The sequence below is a fragment of the Aquarana catesbeiana genome, linkage group LG07 (genome assembly GCF_042186555.1).
Source record: "Aquarana catesbeiana isolate 2022-GZ linkage group LG07, ASM4218655v1, whole genome shotgun sequence".
Lineage (NCBI taxonomy): Eukaryota > Metazoa > Chordata > Amphibia > Anura > Ranidae > Aquarana > Aquarana catesbeiana.
In genome coordinates, this window is record NC_133330.1 from 163,221,138 (window position 1) to 163,240,118 (window position 18,981).

Below are 18,981 nucleotides of genomic sequence, written 5' to 3' on the forward strand. Positions count from 1 at the left end.
TAAAAAATATATAAAATGTTTGGGGGTTCAAAGTAATTTTCTAGCAAATTACATTTTTTCATGTAAACAAAGTGTCACAAAGGGCTTGGTCTTAAAGTGGTTAGAAGAGTGTAGTGATGTGTGGCATAAGCTTCTAATGTTGGACATAAAATGCCAGGACAGTTTAAAACCCCCCCAAATGACCCCTTTTGGAAAGTAGACACCCCAAGCTATTTGCTGAGAGGCATGTTGAGCTCATGGATTTTTTTATATTTTGCCACCAGTTTCTGGAAATACATTGCACGGGTATATGTGGAATTACACCCCAAAATAAATTTTGCTGCTTTTCCTGAGTACGGAGATATCAGATTGTGTGAGACTTTTTGGAAGCTAAGGGCGTAATTGTTGATTTCACACCTCACTACCTATCACAGTTTCAGAGGCCCTGAAATGTTAAGATAGCCCAGCCCCCCTCAAATGACCCAATTTTGGAAAGTAGACACGCCAAGCTATTTGCTGAGAGGCATGTTGAGTCCATGGAATATTTTATATTTTGCCACAAGTTTCAGGAAAATTACAAAAATGATTACACAAAGTTGTCATTTAAATGATATATTGCTCAAACATATCATGGGTATATGTGAAATTACACCCCAAAATACATTCTGCTGCTTCTCCTGAGTGTGGGGATGCCATATGTGTGAGACTTTTTGGTAGTCTAGCTGCATACAGAACCCCGAAAACCAATCGCCGCCTTCAGGCTTTCTAAGGGCATAAATTGTTGATTTCACTCATAGTTACATAGTTGGTGAGGTTGAAAAAAACCATCAAGTCCAACCTGTGTGTGTGCATTATGTTTATATTACATTGTATATCCCTGTATGTTGTGGTCGTTAAGGTGCCTAATATTTTTTTTTTTTTAAATTATCGATGCTCCCCGCTGAAACCACTGCTTGTGGAAGAGAATACCACATCCTTACCACTCTAACAGTAAATAACCCTCTACGCAGTTTAAGGTTAAACCCCTTCTCTTCTAATTTTAAAGAATGGCCGCGTGTCCTTTTAAATTTCCTTGAGCAGAAGAGTTTTATCCCTATTTTGGGGTCACCAGTATTGAAATCATATCCCCTCTCAAGCGTCTCTTCTCCAGAGAGAATACGTTCAGTGCTTGCAGCCTTTCCCTGTAGCTTAGATCCTCTGTAGTGATATATTATAGTGGGTATGATAATTAATTAGTAATTATAATGATGATGTAAGTACTCTTCCGCAGCAACCCAGTTCTTCCAGAGAGATGCACTTTATTGACTTCCAACACAGAACAAGGTCCAAAGTCCACAGATGACATAAAATCCCAACATATTACAACATCCTCCAGTCCCTTTTTTAGCTTTGTTGCCCTTCTCTGGACCCTCTTCAGCTCCAGAACATCCCCACTAAGGACTGGGCCCAGAACTGGACGGCATACTCCAGGTGCGGCCAGACCAGAGTCTTGTAAAGTGGAAGAATGATCTTTTTATCTCTGGAGTGAATCACATTTTTAATGCATGCCAACATTTTGTTGGCTTTGCCTGCAGCAGCCTGGCATTGCATGCCATTGCTGATCCTGTCATCTACTAGGACCCCCAGGTCCTTTTTTTATCCTAGATTCTCCCAGTGGTTCTCCCCCTACTGAGCAGATTGCATTCATATTTGTGGCACCCAAATGCATTATTTTACATTTTTCAACATTAAACCTCATTTGCCATGTAGTTGCCCACCCCATTAATATGTTTAGATCTTCTTGCAAGGTTTCCATATCCTGCGTAGAAGTTATTGCCCTGCTTAGCTTAGTATTGTCCGCAAATACTGAGATTGAGCTGTTTATCCCATCCTCCAGATAATTTCTGAATAAATTAAATAAGATTGGTCCCAGGACAGAACCCTGGGGGACCCCGCTTTCTACAGACAATACAAAGTACTCCCCATTTATCGCCACCCTCTGGACTCGCCCCTTAGCCAGTTTTCAATCTGTAGTAAGGAGCTGGCAACACTGAAGTCCTTGAAGTATAATTTTTTGGTACATCGGAGTGACAATAAAACAATGCTGACGCGTTGCGGCAGAAGTCTTAGTCGTAGCTATTTTAAGACAGATATAACAAGATATATATATGTGCACTTAGACTCCACCTATAAACAATTAGCATATTTAATTGAACACACGTCATAGTGAATGGCAATTGCACTTGTGCTAAAAGAAAAAAGGGGAGAGAAATCCAAGATTTATAACCAAGATTAAAGATTCAGAATTAGAGTGGTGTGGGAGGGAATAGTAGAAGATTCTATATAAGATGTTGAACATTATTCTCCCAACAGGAAAGAAAAGAAATTGCAATGTGATGGGACGCATCGAGCTCAAGCACCTGTGAGTGGCTCATGTGTATGGATTGGGTTGTCCCTGCATAGAGCGCTGTTACCCATCTACCTTTCAATCCATGTACTCACCCTTTGGTCCATGCTAACAGACCTTATTTTGTACAGTAAATGTTTATGGGGAGCTGTATCGAATGCCTTTGCAAAATCCAGATACACCACATCTACAGGCCTTCCTTTATCTAGATGGTAGCTCACCTCCTCATAAAAGGTTAATAGGTCAGTTTGGCAAGAACGATTCTTCACGAATCCATGCTGATTACTGCTAATAACAACGTTTTTATTACTAAAATCTTCTATATAGTCCCTTATCATCCCCTCCAAGAGCTTGCAAACGATTGATGTTAGGCTAACTGGTCTATAGTTCCCAGGGATATCTATTGACCCTTTTTTAAATATTGGTGCTACATTGGCTTTTCTCCAATCAGCTGGTACCATTCCAGTCAATAGACTGTTTGTAAGAATTAGGAAAAATGGTCTGGCAATCACTTGACTGAGTTCCTTAAGGACCCTCGGGTGTAAGCCATCTGGTCCCGGTGACTTACTAATGTAAAGTTTCTCAAGACTATTTATAAACAATTTTATCCTCCGTTAACCATGAGGGTGCTTCCTGTGTCGTGTCATGAGGATAAACATTGCAGTCTTGATTACTGAATCCCCCCCGTTTCCCTCGTGGAAACTGAGGAGAAGAATAAATTTGAAACCTTCGCCATCTTTCCATCTTAAATAACCAGATTGCCTTCATCATTCTTTTTGGGGCCAATATGTTCTGACCTCCCTTTCTTGCTATTTATATACTTAAAGAATTGTGTTTTTTTTTTTTACTCTCCTCCGCTATGTGCCTTTCATATTCTATCTTAGCCGCCCTGATTACACCCTTACATTCCTTATTACATTCTGCGTAAAGTTGGAATGCTGATGATGACCGCTCAGCCTTCTATTGTTTAAAGGCCTTATCCTTTGCATTTATACGTTGAAGGTAAACCACCCAGGACTTTTGTTAGCTCTTTTAAATGTATTTTCCATTGGGATGCACTGGCTAATACCCTTATTTAATATGCTCTTAACCACTTCACATCCAGCCCATTATCAAATGACGTCCGCAGGAGGGAGCTCCCATCCTGGGCGGGCATCATATAACGTCCTGGGCTTCCCGGCCGCCGCGTTACTCAGGAGCCAATGCGCGTGCCCGGCGGCCGCGATATCCGCCGGACAACCGCGATTGCCTGTTAGAGCATGGCCATGGATCTGTGTGTGTAAACACACAGATCCACGTCCTGTCAGGTGAGACCGATCATGTGTTCCCAGTACAGAGGAACACCAATCGGTCTCCTCCCCTTGTGAGTCCCCTCCCCCTACAGTTAGAATCACTCCCTAAGACACACTTGACAACCCCTTGATGGCCCCCTAGTGTTAACCATGACATAAAACTATCCCCTATTTTGTAGACACTATAACTTTTGCGCAAACCAATCAATATACGCTTATTGCGATTTTTTGTACCAAAAATATGTAGAAGAATACATATCGGCCTAAACTGAGGAAAAAAAAATTTTTTTTTTTTTAAATTGGGATATTTATTATAGCAAAAAGTAAAAAATATTGTGTTTTTTTTTTTCAAGCTTGTCGCTCTTCTTTTGTTTATAGCGCAAGAAATAAAAACCGCAGAGATGATCAAATACCACCAAAAGAAAGCTCTATTTGTGGGGATAAAAAATGATAAAAATTTGGGTACAATGTTGCATGACCGCGCAATTGTCAGTGTGACAACGCTTCCTGGGCAGGAAAGGGGTGAAAATGCCCTGTATTGAAGTGGTTAAAGCACTCCCATTTTTCCTCCGTGTTCTTTGTTCCTAGGATTTTATCCCTTTTAATAACTTCTAGCACGGAGCGCAGTTTGGGGAAGTTGGCTCTTTTGAAATTCAGTGTCTTTATATTATCCTTGTGGTGTTTCCCTTTTTGTGTGATTTATGCTGAAACTAATTGACCTGTGATCGCTGTTTCCCAAATTGCCCCTTATTTCCACTTCCGCGATCAGGTCTGTATTGTTAGTAATCAGTAGGTCTACTAATGCATTGTTTCTTGTTGGTGCATTTACCATCTGACCAATGAAATTGTCCTGCAAAACATTTAGGAAATGGCGAGCCTTAGCCGAATGTGCGGTTCCTTCCACCCAGTCTATGTCTGGAATATTAAAATCCCCCATTATAATGACATTTCCCATCCTTGCTGTAATTCCAAATTGTGATAGGAGACCCGCCCCCCCTCCTCCCTCTGATTAGGGGGCCTATAGCATACTCCCAGGATTACTTTCCCCTTGGCTTCCTCCCTTTGACACACTACCCATAAGGATTCCACCTCCTCCCCTGCTCCATTAGTGATGTTGTCTTTCACATTCACTTGTACATCCTTCTTGATATACAGACATACCCCTCCCCATTATTTACCCTACCTATCTCTGCGATATAGGGAATACCCTTGCATGGTTGCCAACCAATCATGAGAACTGTTAAACCAAGTCTCTCAAATTCCCACAAAATCTAAATCCTCCTCCTTATACAACAGCAGCTCTAGTTCTCCCATCTTGTCAGGCAGACTCCTGGCATTAGTGAACAAGCCTCATAGTTTTGTCCGTTCGTGTACTATCTCCTTGTTGGTTGTTCTGAGGCTCCAATTAGGACTTGTCAATTTACTTACCTCGGGTTTAGGTGCTTTAGTCAACCTAAAAGGAATGCCCCCAATACTATACTCTGAAATTTGTTCCACCCCGTCACCTAGTTTAAAAGTCCCTCTAACTTTTCGGCCATCTTCTCTCCCAGCCGAGCTGCACGCTCCCCATTTAGGTGCAGTCCGTCCCTGCTAAAGAGCCGATAACCAACTGAGAAGTCGGCCCAGTTCTCCAGGAACCCAAACCCCTCCTTTCTACAACAGCTCCTCAGCCACTTGTTTACTTCCCTAACCTCCCGCTGCCTCTCTGGTGTGGCTCGAGGTACCGGTAGTATTTCTGAGAATACTATCTTGGAGGGGCCCTATTCCTCAATTTAGCTCCCAAATCCTTAAAATAGTTTTTTAGGACACTATTTTCCCCTGACTTTGTCATTGGTTCCAACGTGCACCATGACAGCCGGGTCTTCCCCGGCCCCTCCCAGTAATCTGTTCACCAGACCTGTGATGTGCTGTACCCAAGCGCCTGGTAAACAACATACAGTTCGGCGCTTCAGGTCTTTGTGATAGATTGCCCTCTCTGTCCTTCTAATAATTGAGTCCCCTACCACCAGAATCTGTCTTTCCTTTCCCTTGGCGTTACCCCCACCCTCACTGGAGGAGTTTTTCCCCTGGCAGCTAGGGGTATCACTCTGCTCCAGCAATGCTGGCCCCTGACTGGTTTCCACAATATCACGCAATGGGGCGTACTTATTGGGATGTTCCAGCCCAGGATCGGCCTCCCTGACTCTTTCCCCTCTACGCTTCCTCACTACCCATCAGTTTCAGAGGCCATGAAATGCCAAGATAGCATAAAATCCCCCCAAAAGACCCATTTTTGGAAAGCAGACACCCCAAAGTATTTGCAAAGAGGCATGGTGATTAATTTGCAGTGCTCATTTGTTTTGGAAAATGAAATAAAGATTTTTTTTTTCTTTTTTCAATTTTCAAAATACTCACAATGTGTCTCTGAGCAAATATCTTGGGGTGTCCCTACTTTCCAAAATGGGGTCTTTGGGGGGGGGGGGGGGGGGGGATTTGTGCTATCTTGACATTTCATGGCCTCCGAAACTGTGATAGGTAGTGAGGAATGAAATTAACAGTTTATGCCCTTGGAAATCCTGAAGGCTGCAATTGGTTTTCAGGTTCCTGTACGTGGCTATGCTCCCAAAAATTCTCACACATGTGGTATCCCCGTACTAGGGAGAAGCAGCAGAATGTTTTTTTGGGGTGTAACCTTCCAGGGCTGAAGTGGTTAAATTCATACTATTGACTATTTTGTATAGATTAGTCACATGTAACACTACAGAATGTGAAAAAGTACAAGGGGGTGAATAGTATATTGAAAGCAATAAACCTAATTTACAAATTCTAAAATAAAAAAAAAATGTAGTTTCTCTTATTTTGAGCAGTAGTTGCCAACCTTTTGGACCTCACAGGCCACTAAACTCACAATTTTGAATCCCGCAGACCACTAACATGAATTTTACATGCCTTATACACACACAATGCACTGGCTGTCAATAGCAGCCAGGAATTGTCATTTACCATCAATTTAAACAGATTTTTTTTTTTCTTTCTAAACTGCACTTTTCCTGTGGTATGGTTTACAGATGCACCACTTTACAGGCAGGTTCAGGGCATCACCAAGCATGTTAAAAGAATTTAGGATTTTTTAGGCTTCACTTAAAGCAGTTGTAAAAGGCAAGAGTTTTTTTTTAAACTTAATGCATTCTCTGCATTAGGGTAAAAAGTATTTTAATAGTGCCCCCCCCCAAGCTCTATGGGGGCACTTGGCGTGGGGGCTGGGGGAGGAGCCCCTAGGGGGATCCCAGATGATCAAAAACATTTCACAGAGCATTTTTGTTATTGAAAAAACTCTAAAGCTTTAATATTTACTTTAAAGCATTATTAAAATCATTGTTCCCTGCCAAAAGGCAATTTAATTTTTTTTTTTTTCTTTTTTGTGTTCCCCTTTGATAATCCTATTATTGCTGGCCATTACTGCTTTTCAAGATTTGGCTAATTTATTTCAGTGTCATTCAGATTTAGCATCCAAACTTAAATTAAGGTAATTTAGCATACTCTGAACAAAACCTGGGTATGGTCAGGTCATATCTGGAAAATAAAAAAAAATAAAAACAAGAAATAGGTCAAATTATCATCTAGAAACCAAGGGGCTCTATAGGCATTGGTTTGAAGACTGAGGTAATTACAGTCACCACAGCATTGTTACTTTAGAAACATTTTATCCCAGGTTAGGTTTATCAGTGCCTACATTAAACCTGCTAAACCGATTAGCAAATCCGTGAAGCAGGCACACAATACTGTCTGAATGCACTGAAATCCAGGGTGCTCAACTACCTAACTAGTCACTAAAGTCAGCCATAGACAGCGATTTTCTTTCTTTCTTGCAAACCATGGGCTGTCAGTGTTGATAGGGGAATCCCTCCCGTGCAGCAATGTGGTCTCCTGGCAAGAAGGGGGCCTGGAAGCTATCCCCACCATGAGAACACAGTGATTATTGCTAGTGGCTATAACAGGGCACATTCAGCCTGCCCATACATGGTTCGAATCTTGGCAGGTTCCTGCTGAACCGTTCGAGATTCTAACAATCTGTGGCTGGCTTTAGCCTTGTTTCCATGTCCTATGCATGGAAACATAGGTACAAGCAGGTGCTCTGGATAAGGATTCAAATTTTGAATTACTTGGCTGTAGCAAAATACAGTTTGTTCATGAAAGCCTACAATAGTGAGTGTCTGCAGGCAACAGAGAAGCATGGTGGAGGTTCCTTGCAAGTTTGGGGCTGCATTTCTGCAAATGGAGTTGGAGATTTGTTCAGGATCAATGGTGTACTCAATGCGGAGAAATACAGGCAGACACTTATTCATCACGTCATATCATCAAATTTAATTCTGCAGCAGCAGTGAGCAAATTAAAAGCACAGGCCTAGTCAGCAGCTTGTTTGGCAGCCAAACAAGCTGCTGACTAGGCTTGTGCTTTGAATTCACACCGGTAAAAATACCACTGTAGGTCCAGTTTACTTCTGGTTTGTTCACTTTGTTGCCAATCAAGCCCTGATGAAGGGGACACCCCAGACCCCCAAAATGCGTTGGCTACTTTTGACTTGTACCCCTTACCTTTAATTGAATAAAGTTGTATCTGGACCTCTTAGCAGTGGTGTGGCACTTCAATTTCAACCCTTTTTACATCACACTACAAGCCAAGGACACTGTGGAGATCCCCTGGGGTAAAGACGCCACCTGCCCAGGAACCAGATCATTTACACCAACAGTAATACCTTAAAATAACAATACCAGTAAAATAAGCCTACGGGTCCATCGCTATCTTTCAACTTTCCTCAACAGAATGGGTTTAACGACACCCTGATACAGCAGTCTTTCCAGTAATGCAAAGAAAACCACTCTCTTTTGTGACTCTAAAGACATTTCACTGCATAAAGGGTAAAGTGTCAGAGCTGTTCACCCGTTTGTCTGTGATTTTCTGGAGAGAATGGGGGCACCCTTTCACTGGGAAGAGACTTTCTCCCTGGACTTGGAAGTTTTTAGAGTCCAGTTCTTGCTGTGGAACTGCAAGGCAGGCTTCTGCTTTGAGCCCGAAGCATGTGGCTCATGTAAGGAACGTTTCTTGGAGTTCAAATAAGACACCAACTTCTAAATTATCAATTTTGTCGTCTTCTTCAGGGACAAATGTGTGCTCTTACCCACTAGAAAATCCTTCAGGCATTGACCAGTGGCAGGATTTGATTCTCTGGAATGAAGCATACCCAAACACTGGGAGCCTGGTAGACTCCTACCGCAGCCACTACTGACTGCACAGCTGCCACCACCAGACAGAAAGATACCTCAAAATGGGCCTCAAACATCCTATCTGTAGAGAGGTAAGGCAGCAGAAAGGTCCTTGCCAACTATGTAACCTGCCTGTCCTCACCTGCTTGAAGTCAAAGATCTTTGTCAGGTTTAATCCAAAGCACAAGTGCACTTTAATGTAAACCCAGAGAAACATTTAGTTAGCCTGACCTCTTTCAGGAAAATCCACTTACCTAGCGCTGCCTGGCTCTCTTTGACTTCAATACTTTTTACATCACTGACCTGCATCAAATATGCACCTAATCCTCACTCTTAATTTGCATAACCATTCAAAGTCAGTGAGTCTTTTTAAGTTGGAGTATAATACCCAAGTTAACAGCATCTGTAGAAGGAAGGGGTCAACAATCTCCTCAATTTAAAGACAGTAATAAAACACTGCAATGGATCTAATCCCTCCTCACTGTACCTATAGTTTTTTTTTTTTAGAAAGGCTTACCCTAAGGGTGTTGTTGACAACTATGTTGTAATTTAGTTAATAGATTGTGGATGCTGTCCAATTTCTTTTGCAGCCATGCTGGAATATGACTTTCCTTTATTAAGGCTTGCACAGCAATTAATGACTTTTCTGCAGAATGGATATGCATTTCATATTCCTCATCTCTGGACAGGCTGTCTTTTCGAGATCTTTTTCTACAAGGCTGCAAAACACAAAGAAACAAACCTTTAACCACTTTAAGACTGAGCCTCTTTTTTAGATGTGGTGTTTACAAGTTAAAAACAATTTTTTCTGCTAGAAAATTACTTAGAACCCCCAAACATTATACATTTTTTTCCTAACACCCTAGAGAATAAAATGGCAGTCATTGCAATACTTTCTGTCACACCTTATTTGCACAGCGGTCTTACAAGCGCACTTTTTTTTTCTTAAATACACTTTTTTGAATTAAAAAATAAGACAACAGTCAAGTTAGCCCAATTTTTTTATATTGTGAAAGATAATATTACGCTGAGTAAATTGATACCCAACATGTCACGCTTCAAAATTGCGCCCGCTCGTGGAATGTCGACAAACTTACCCTTCGAAATCTCCATAGGCGACATTTAAAAAATTCTACCGGTTGCATGTTTTGCGTTACAGAGGAGGTAAAGGGCTAGAATTATTGCTTTGTCTCGACCGATCGTGGCGATACCTCACGTGTGGTTTGAACACAGTTTTCATATGTGGGCGCTACTCACGTGTGCATTCGCTACTGCATGCGAGCTCAGCTGGATGGGGCGCGTTTAAAATTTCTTTTTTTTTTCTTATTTATTTTACCTTTTATTTTTTTATTTTTACACGGTTTAAAAAAAAAAAAAAAAAAAAAAAAATTGTGTCACTTTTATTCCAATTACAAGAAGGAATGTAAACATCCTTTGTAATAGAAAAAAAGCATGACAGGACCTCTTAAATATAAGATCTGGGGTCAAAAAGACCTCCGATCTCATACATATTTACACTAAAATGCAATTAAAAAAAAAAAATGTGTCATTTAAAAAAATAAAAATAAAATGGCCCTTTAGGAGCTATGGGCGGAAGTGACGTTTTGACATCGCTTCCACCTTGCAGTGTCATGGAGACACTTCCCCTCACTCGTCTCCATACTCAGCTAGTGACTGGACCCGATTGCCTCCGCCGCTGCCGACGGCTCCAGTAAGTGGCGGACACCGGATCGCAGCGGGAGGGGGGAGCCGATAAAAGTGATCTCGCGGTGAATCCGCAGCAGAGACCACTTTTATCTTGTAGCGGACCGCCGGCTGAACACAGGATACCAATGTTATGGCAGCTAGCTGCTGCCATAACAACGATATCCTCCTTCAAAATAGGGATGTACATCGGCGTGCGGCCGTCCGGAAGTGGTTTTAAACGGAGTTCACTTAAATCTTATATTACAGTTTTAGGCGAAATATGTATTAATTTACTTAAAGCGGGGGTCCACCTATCTATCGTTTTTTTTTTTTTTAGTTCATTCACAAACTTTTCTTCTCAGCATTACATACGCACATATTGTGTGTAACATGTCCGCCTGTGTCAGATTTCATCGGAAAGAATAACTTATATTATTCACTGCAGGCGGTTTCCATCTTCATTGTGGGCATTTGAAGCCCACAAGCATTTATTTCCTGGATGTGGTGAATGCTGTGCTCCCAGCATTCACCGCTCGTTCCCGCACATGCTCAGTGGCATCCCGGGAAGCCTGAGACTAGCTCCCAGGAGTCTGGGAGAGGCTAGAAACACGCCTACTCCCACGGGAGGAGAACCAGGAAGTGTAAAGAAGAATAGAAAAATTAAAAGGTAATTACGGTGATTTAAATTTTTTTAAACGGCATGTCAGCATCTAGGCAAGGAAGAGAATACATACAGATATTGTTCAAAATTTGGGTGAAACCCCGCTTTAAAATGAATCTATGGCAGATGTAAAGAAATTGCAAGCTCTCGGGCTATAATTCTTGTGGTGGCTTCAGTTCTTAGTGAGTCAATGACCTGGTAAAAGTATGCAGAATGGCATTTGAGACTTTTCAGATTTAACTGGCTTCATTGTACCTGGTAGTGAGCACAGCAGCCAGAATCAATCCATGACAGTCCCAAAGCATGCACCTTTAAAAATAAGACAGCGTTAAAACACTTTTCTGCCCTCACAGGGTCATTGTAATGGCAGTCCCAAAGCATGCACCTACATCACATGAGGGGACTCAGGTATGAGATCTATGACTATACATTTTCTTGTCTGCATAGCTGCCACAGTCATTACAATGGGATATCCTGCCCCTGCTTGGACTTTTATCAGAGAAAGCAATAGAAGGAACTAAAGAAATCAAAAATGCCAATTTGGGCAGGAAATGATCCAAGAATACATGTAGATCTCTCTGCCGAATCCCCCCAAGATGTCTGGCTGAAAACAACCAGCAATGAGATACCTTTCACCAAAGGGAAAGGAAAGGGCAGCAGCTAAAAAAAAAAAATTTCATCCTGTTATAAAATTGCTGTGTGCAGGGCGCATGCGCGGCTTGCTAAGATGGCGGACACTGTGGATCTGAGCGCCGGCCTCCGCCCGTACATCTGAACCTCCCGCTCCACTATTACAGCAGCCACAGACCCGGGAGTTGCAGCTTTTGCCCAGGGAACCTTCCAGCCACATCCCGATCGGTGTATGGGGAAGATTGGTGACCAGAGGCACGTATACCGCGGACGATCATCACAGACCACATTTGGACCCGCCCAGTCTATGGATCGCTGCCTCCGTAGGCCGCAATCCCCGGCCTCGAGTACACCTCCTCCCGCCGAGATCCTAACTGATAAGATCCTAACTGATACAACCCTGCTGGCTGGCCCCTCTCCTCTCGCCACGGACCATCTCCAACACCCAGGATCCTCATACCCATCTGCCCCTACCACAATGTCACTACCTGTGACAGTGGATGTGTTGGACACTAAGCTGCAGGCTCTGCTTCATAACATCACCTAGAACATCACCAAAGAGGTAAGCAAGCTTGCCCATGAACTTAGAGGTGAGATTGACCAGTTGGGGGAACGCACAGACACGTTGGGAGTCCAAATTCGATGATATGGTCCACTATGTACACGCACTAGAGGAGGAAAATGTCTCTTTAAAAAATGCAGTTACACAACTACAGATGCAGCAGGAGGACCTCGAGAACAGGGAGAGACATCAGAATCTACGAATCCGGGGAGTCCCTGAAAATGTTCCTGACGGGGAAATACGCCCCTACCTTTTGGCCCTCTTTGTTTCACTGGCACCCCACATTCCTGACATAGAATGGCGTCTCGACAGAGCGCACAGGTCATTAGCTCCTAAGCCTCCCCCAGGTGCTAATCCCAGGGACATTATCGCGCGCTTTCATTTCTATGAGAGCAAGGAAGCCCTGACCATTGCCACCCGCAATAGGTCCCGAGTGGAATTTAAAGGCGTGAAGATTCAAATTTTCAACGACTCATCACCTATTACCCTGGATAAGCGCCGAGCTTTGAGACCACTTACATCTCATCTACAACAAAATCAAATCCCCTATCGATGGGGGTTTCCTTTTCGTCTGTGTTACCAAGGATGGAACACAACATTCCATAAGAGATTTACAGGAATGTGAATCCTTTGTCAGGAACCTGGGATTACCCCCGATCCCGGATGAAGATCTACAGACCCAGATTCCATCTTCTCGATCCTTGTCTACACCTGCGAAGATTTGGACCCCAGTTCATCAAAGGTCGCGGAAGCCACCTGTCACCCCCAAAGAGCTGCACCATCAAAGGGCCCCACCTGAGACTTTCATGCAGCATAACTTTAGATCTCCCTCGGTCGTAACAAGTCGAGTTTTTCTCTTGGCTTACACGACCCCAGACTTGATATTTCAAGTCCATAGCTATATTCTAGTTGCCTTAAATAACATATAATCCCTGATTCTTTAATTATTTAACTGTTACAGGTGGATTGTTCTCTGCCTACTCTGTTAATCGATGTTCGGATGGGGCTGAGGCCTCTGTGACTGATCCTGCAGGCTGTCATGCCCCCCTTTTTTCCATCATGGTCATGAACCAGGAATGTGACCCTCTGAGAAATTACTTCTCAAGTTTTTTCATTTTTCTTTTCAATATGGATCCTTTTTGATCCTATTTTTTCTTTTTGATTGTATCTCTGCTTATTTTTTTATTTTTTCGTTTTTGTTTTTCATATACTCAAATTTTTTTGCATGGGATCTTTTTTTGATCCAACATTGGATAACAGAGGCATTTTTGCCATTTCCTTTCTTGACCATCTGATTGCATATAATGTTCATGTTTCCGTATTTTACACATCATGGTATACACATCCTTGCTATTTTGTGATTGCTTCAAATGCTTTGTACACATATTTGAAATATGGCTGTAAGTATTTTTTTCTGCAAGTTTGGGTTCCATACGCAAGCGTTGGTTGGCGCTGAAGGAGTTCAAGTCTTCAAAGGCTGACGTGATCATGATTCAGGAGACTCATTTTAAAGCAAATGGTACATTTAAATTTGCTTCTAAACAATTCCCTAATGCCTACATAGCCTCTGACCCAACCGGGAAGGCTGGTGTGGCTATTTTCTTGAAACGCTCCTCTTCCATTCAGGTAAAATCCTCTTATTTAGACCCACTGGGTAGATTTGTACTCCTGAATTGTGATCACAACATCTCTTTCACCCTAGCCAACGTCTATGCGCCTAACACAGGACAAATTGGGTTTATGGAAACTTTTTTTTGAACATCTCCAGCCTTATCGTCAACCCTTTCTAGTCATTGGAGGAGACTTTAATATTTGTATGTCGCCAACTAAGGATAGATTTGCCCTTTTTCCGCATTCCCCACCCCCTCAGATTCAGAAGCTTTCCACTGCATTCCGGAAATTGATAAGATCTCAAAATCTGTTTGATACTTGGAGGGTGAAACATCAATTGGCCAAAAAATTTACGTTTTACTCCCCACCCCATAAATTATATACCAGACTAGATCATTTCTTTGTCTCCGCACCCCTTTTGACCTATGTGGTGAATTAAGAAATCTACCCCCATAACATGGTCAGATCATGCACCCATTGCCCTAGATCTCCTTCTGTCAACGTCCACACCTAGAACATGTCATTGGCGCCTCAACGAGTCTCTCCTTAAGGTGCCTGTGATCCATCTTCACTTACAGGGGAAGTTGTCAGAATTTTTCGAACTTAACGAGGGTTCAGTCTCTGGGGCGTCCACTTTGTGGGAAGCCCATAAGGCTCTCGTTACAAACGAGATTGTGAACTTCAAAGATCGTCCCTTTTAGACGACCTATCTAAAGCAGAGGAACGCCTACTCAGCCTTCCTACGGTGCCCCGCCTCAGAGCTGTGGTTTTGTTGCGTAATCGCATCAAGTCCTTGGACATGACTAAATTTACCAAATCCACTCTATGGTCCAAGCAAACATTTTATGAATTTGCCAACAAGCCCCATAAAATGTTAGTTAACAAACTAAGACCTAGAACGGGCGGCACAGTGGTGCAGTGGGTAGCACTTTCGCCTAGCAGTAAGGGTCGCTGGTTCGAATCCCAACCACGACACTACCTGCCTGGAGTTTGCATGTTCTCCCTGTGCCTGCGTGGGTTTCCTCCGGGTACTCCGGTTTCCTCCCACACTCCAAAGACATGCTGGTAGGTTAATTGGATCCTGTCTAAAATTGTCCCTAGTATGTATGAATGGGAGTTAGGGACCTTAGATTGTAAGCCCCTTGAGGGTAGGGACTGATGTGAATGTACAATGTATATGTAAAAGCGCTGCGTAAATTGACGGCGCTATATAAGTACCTGAAATAATAATAATAATAATAGAACACATATTTCTGCTCCTGACTACTTATTGCAACCTAATGGTGAACCCACATATTGCCCTCGTAATATGTCCAAGGTCTTTGGCGACTTTTACCAAAGATTGTACAACTGTTTATCAACAGACCCGAATTTCCAATTTACCCAGGGAAAGTTTGACTGCTTTGTAGAATCTCTGAAGCTCCCCACAATATCCACTGAAGACCGCATGGGACTAAATGCCCCCATTTCTGTTGAAGAAATCACTAAGGTAGTGAGTCAGCTCCCTAATCATGAGGCCCCTGGTCCTGATGGACTTTCTTATTCCTACTATAGAGGATTGCTTCCGGTCCTACTACCCCACATGGCTAATCTGTTCTCCTCGCTAATGTCAGGAACATTACCTCACTCCCAATTTCTACACGCCTTCATTACAGTCATCCCAAAGCCCAGAAAGGACCCCTCTTTACCAGACAATTATCGCCCTATTGCCCTTCTAAATTCTGACTATAACATTTTTACTAAAATCTTGGCCAACAGACTTTCTCTACTCCTTCCGTCACTTGTACATAGGGACCAGGTCGGGTTTGTCCCCACTAGACAGGCAGGAGATAACACCAGGAGAACAGTAGATCTCATTGATCTCCTGACAAAAACTAAGAAACCTGCCTTGATACTCAGCCTAGATGCCCAGAAGGCATTTGACTGCTTGAATTGGTCGTTCATGTTTGCTATTTTACGTAGATATGGCTTCTCTGGCCCCTTTGTGCAAGCGTTGAAAACACTTTATTCCACACCCTCGTCCCAAGTGCAGATGGCTTCCCATATTTCTCCATCGTTTACCCTAACTAATGGTACTCGCCAGGGTTGTCCCCTCTCAACCCTACTTTTTATCCTTAGTTTAGAACCCCTGGCAGAGGCTATTAGATCCCACCCAGACATATGTGGAGTTCAGCTGAGACAGCGGGAATACAAATTGTCACTTTCTGCGGATGACATCTTACTAACATTAACTCGCCCTCATATTTCACTTCCCTCACTACACACAACCTTAGCCCTATTTGGATATATATCAGGTTTTAAAATCAATCCATCCAAAACGGAAGCACTCCCTATTAATATTTCGGTAGACGCACTCTCGACCTTAAAAGGCAACTTTAACTATCGCTGGTGTTCTCAGTCATTAAAATACCTTGGAGTTTAATTGACTTCTTCCTATTCTACTCTCTTCCAGGCAAACTTCCCTCCTATGTTCACTGAAATCAACAATTTATTGAAAACCTGGACGAACCTTCCCCTCTCTCTTTTAGGTAGGATAAACGTCCTAAAAATGTCGATCCTCCCAAAACTTTTATATCTCTTTGAAACCTTGCCAGTGATGATCCCGATGTCCCAGCTCAAAACCCTCCAGAGAAATTTTCTAAATTTTATATGGAATAATAAGTCTCATAGATTAGCCAGCTCAATTCTCCTTACAACCCCAGCCAGAGGTGGCCTAGGAGCGCCAGACATAATCAAATACTACTATGCCACACACTTGAGGGCTATAGCCTCTTGGACTTCCAGATATGCTCCTCATCGTTGGACCGAAATTGAGATGAGTATCACATTGCCAGCTCATCCATGTAGCATGTTATGGCCATCCACTGATAAGTCTTTTGCCCAATTGCGTAAAATCTGCCTAAATCCAATGCTTTTTACACTTTCAATTTGGAAAAAATGTTCGGGTAAATTCTCACTCACATCCCTATGTTCTCCTTTAATAAATATAGCCTTTAATCCAGAAATTCCAGATAGCCTATCCTATGAAGCCATGTTACCTTGGACGAAAGCAGATATATTCCAGCTACGCCATATAGTTCATCCAGTGACGCACAAATTTTACACCTTCTCGGAACTACAATCTAAACATGAAATCCCGAAGAATCTCTTTTACTCATTTCTCCAAATTAAACATTTTTTCTCCAATAAATTACCACAACTGACATTAACCATACCCACAGAATTTGAACTGACATGTTCCAGAGGCCCTCACGAATCCCGCCTCATTTCTACTATATATAAAATTTTGCAAGAAACCCCTATTATCACGGAACATACGCACTCATACATGCGTAAATGGTCCCACATTTTAAACAGGCCTATTACACTACGGGAATGGGGGGAGATCTGGGACTCTACTTCTAAAGTATCCAGATGTGTGACCCAAAAAGAAACGGCCTATAAAATCTGCATGTTTTGGTATAGGACCCCAGATTTCCTGATGAAACATAAATTGACAACTTCGGGTCTTGGTTGGAGATGTGGTAAGTCCATAGGCACTCATTAGCATATATTTTGGGAGTGTCCCGTATTATTGCCCTTCTGGACACAGATTCACACATTACTAGAGAAGATCCTGAACCTTCCCATCCCCTTCCAACCCATACATCTTCTGCTAGGCCTCCCAATCCTAAAAATATCTAAGTCTCGTAGGAAACTGATGGCCTTCATTTTATTAGCAGCAAAATATTAGCGGGCCATTCCTCAGTGTTGGCTGACCAACACTCCTCCTACTTTTGCGCAATTTCTAAATATCATAGCGGATATTCGTAGGATGGAACATCTTACAGCTATTATTGAGGAGTCTCTGCCTAGTTTTGATAATATTTGGGAACCACTGGATGCTTCTGGGTTTCTCCAAATACTATTTGGAGAAACCTAAGCAGTTATGAGGTTCATGCAGCATATTAATACTTTAAACAAACTATTGATGATCTCTTCTCGAACCAAATTTTCCTCCATTCACCATGATGTGTATATATTATAGGTCTATCATTCGTTATTATATTTTTATCCCTAATGTTCATAACATGTGATGTTTCGGTTTCCGTGGGACGGACTTTCTACCCATGTTATTTCTTTTGTGAACATATATGCTGATATATCCTTGTTTAATTTTGTAAAAACATTCAATAAATAAACAATTTAAAAAAAAATAAATTTGCTGTGTGCAGTAACTTAAACTCTGGAAGCTTGAAATTAATTGCTTTTTGATATTATAAAAAGGTCCAATGTTCAATCCACCACACCACTTTTAGATTTGACTGTATACAGCCATACGTAAGCTGGCCATAGATGGATCGAAGAGCCAGCTGAATTTTGATGCATCTGTGGCCTTGAGAGAAATCGATCTTATGACTAGCTTCTTTGAAACAGGAATATTGACATTTTTTCCTTAGATTAGTGCATGCAATCAGCTGCAGCGCTGATCATTGCATTTTGACAGCAGAAGAGTCCCTGCTGTTAGAATATAACAGCACAGTAGGAAGGCAATATCTCTATCCCCCTTGCTTGTGTGGCTGGGGGAATCTGTTCACTTTTTTTTATCAGCCTTCTGGCTGATTAACCACTTGCCGACTGGGCCATAGCCGAAAGACGGCTACAGCACGGTCGGCTTATTCTGGGTGGGTGTCCATGGACGTCCTCCCAGAATGTTTCCCTCGCGCGCCCCCAGGGGCGCGCTCCCGCAAACATCACGGATCGCGGTAAATGGCCACTTGTAGCGGCCGTTTACCATGTGATCGCTCTATCGAATGATGGAGCGATCACTTGTAATCAAACCGACGTCATGTTATGACGCCTGTTCCTACCTCCCCTCTCTGTACCGATCTGTACAGTGCGAGGGGAGAGATCGTTTTTAGTAGTGCTGTGGGCTGGATCTGTAGTGCCCA

The 18,981-nt window shown here is 42.5% G+C and overlaps 1 protein-coding gene across 4 annotated transcripts in view; it reads right to left on the bottom strand.

The window, feature by feature from the left end:
- FIRRM (FIGNL1 interacting regulator of recombination and mitosis) overlaps positions 1–18,981 on the bottom strand; it is a 399,519-nt gene that overhangs the window by 39,446 nt on the left and 341,092 nt on the right. For all 4 annotated transcript variants that reach the window (XM_073592830.1, XM_073592831.1, XM_073592828.1 and 1 more), the window contains one exon: positions 9,418–9,619. In XM_073592830.1, coding sequence (XP_073448931.1) covers positions 9,419–9,619 — 201 coding nt within the window. In that variant the 3' untranslated portion in view covers position 9,418. The remainder of the gene's footprint in view (positions 1–9,417; positions 9,620–18,981) is intronic.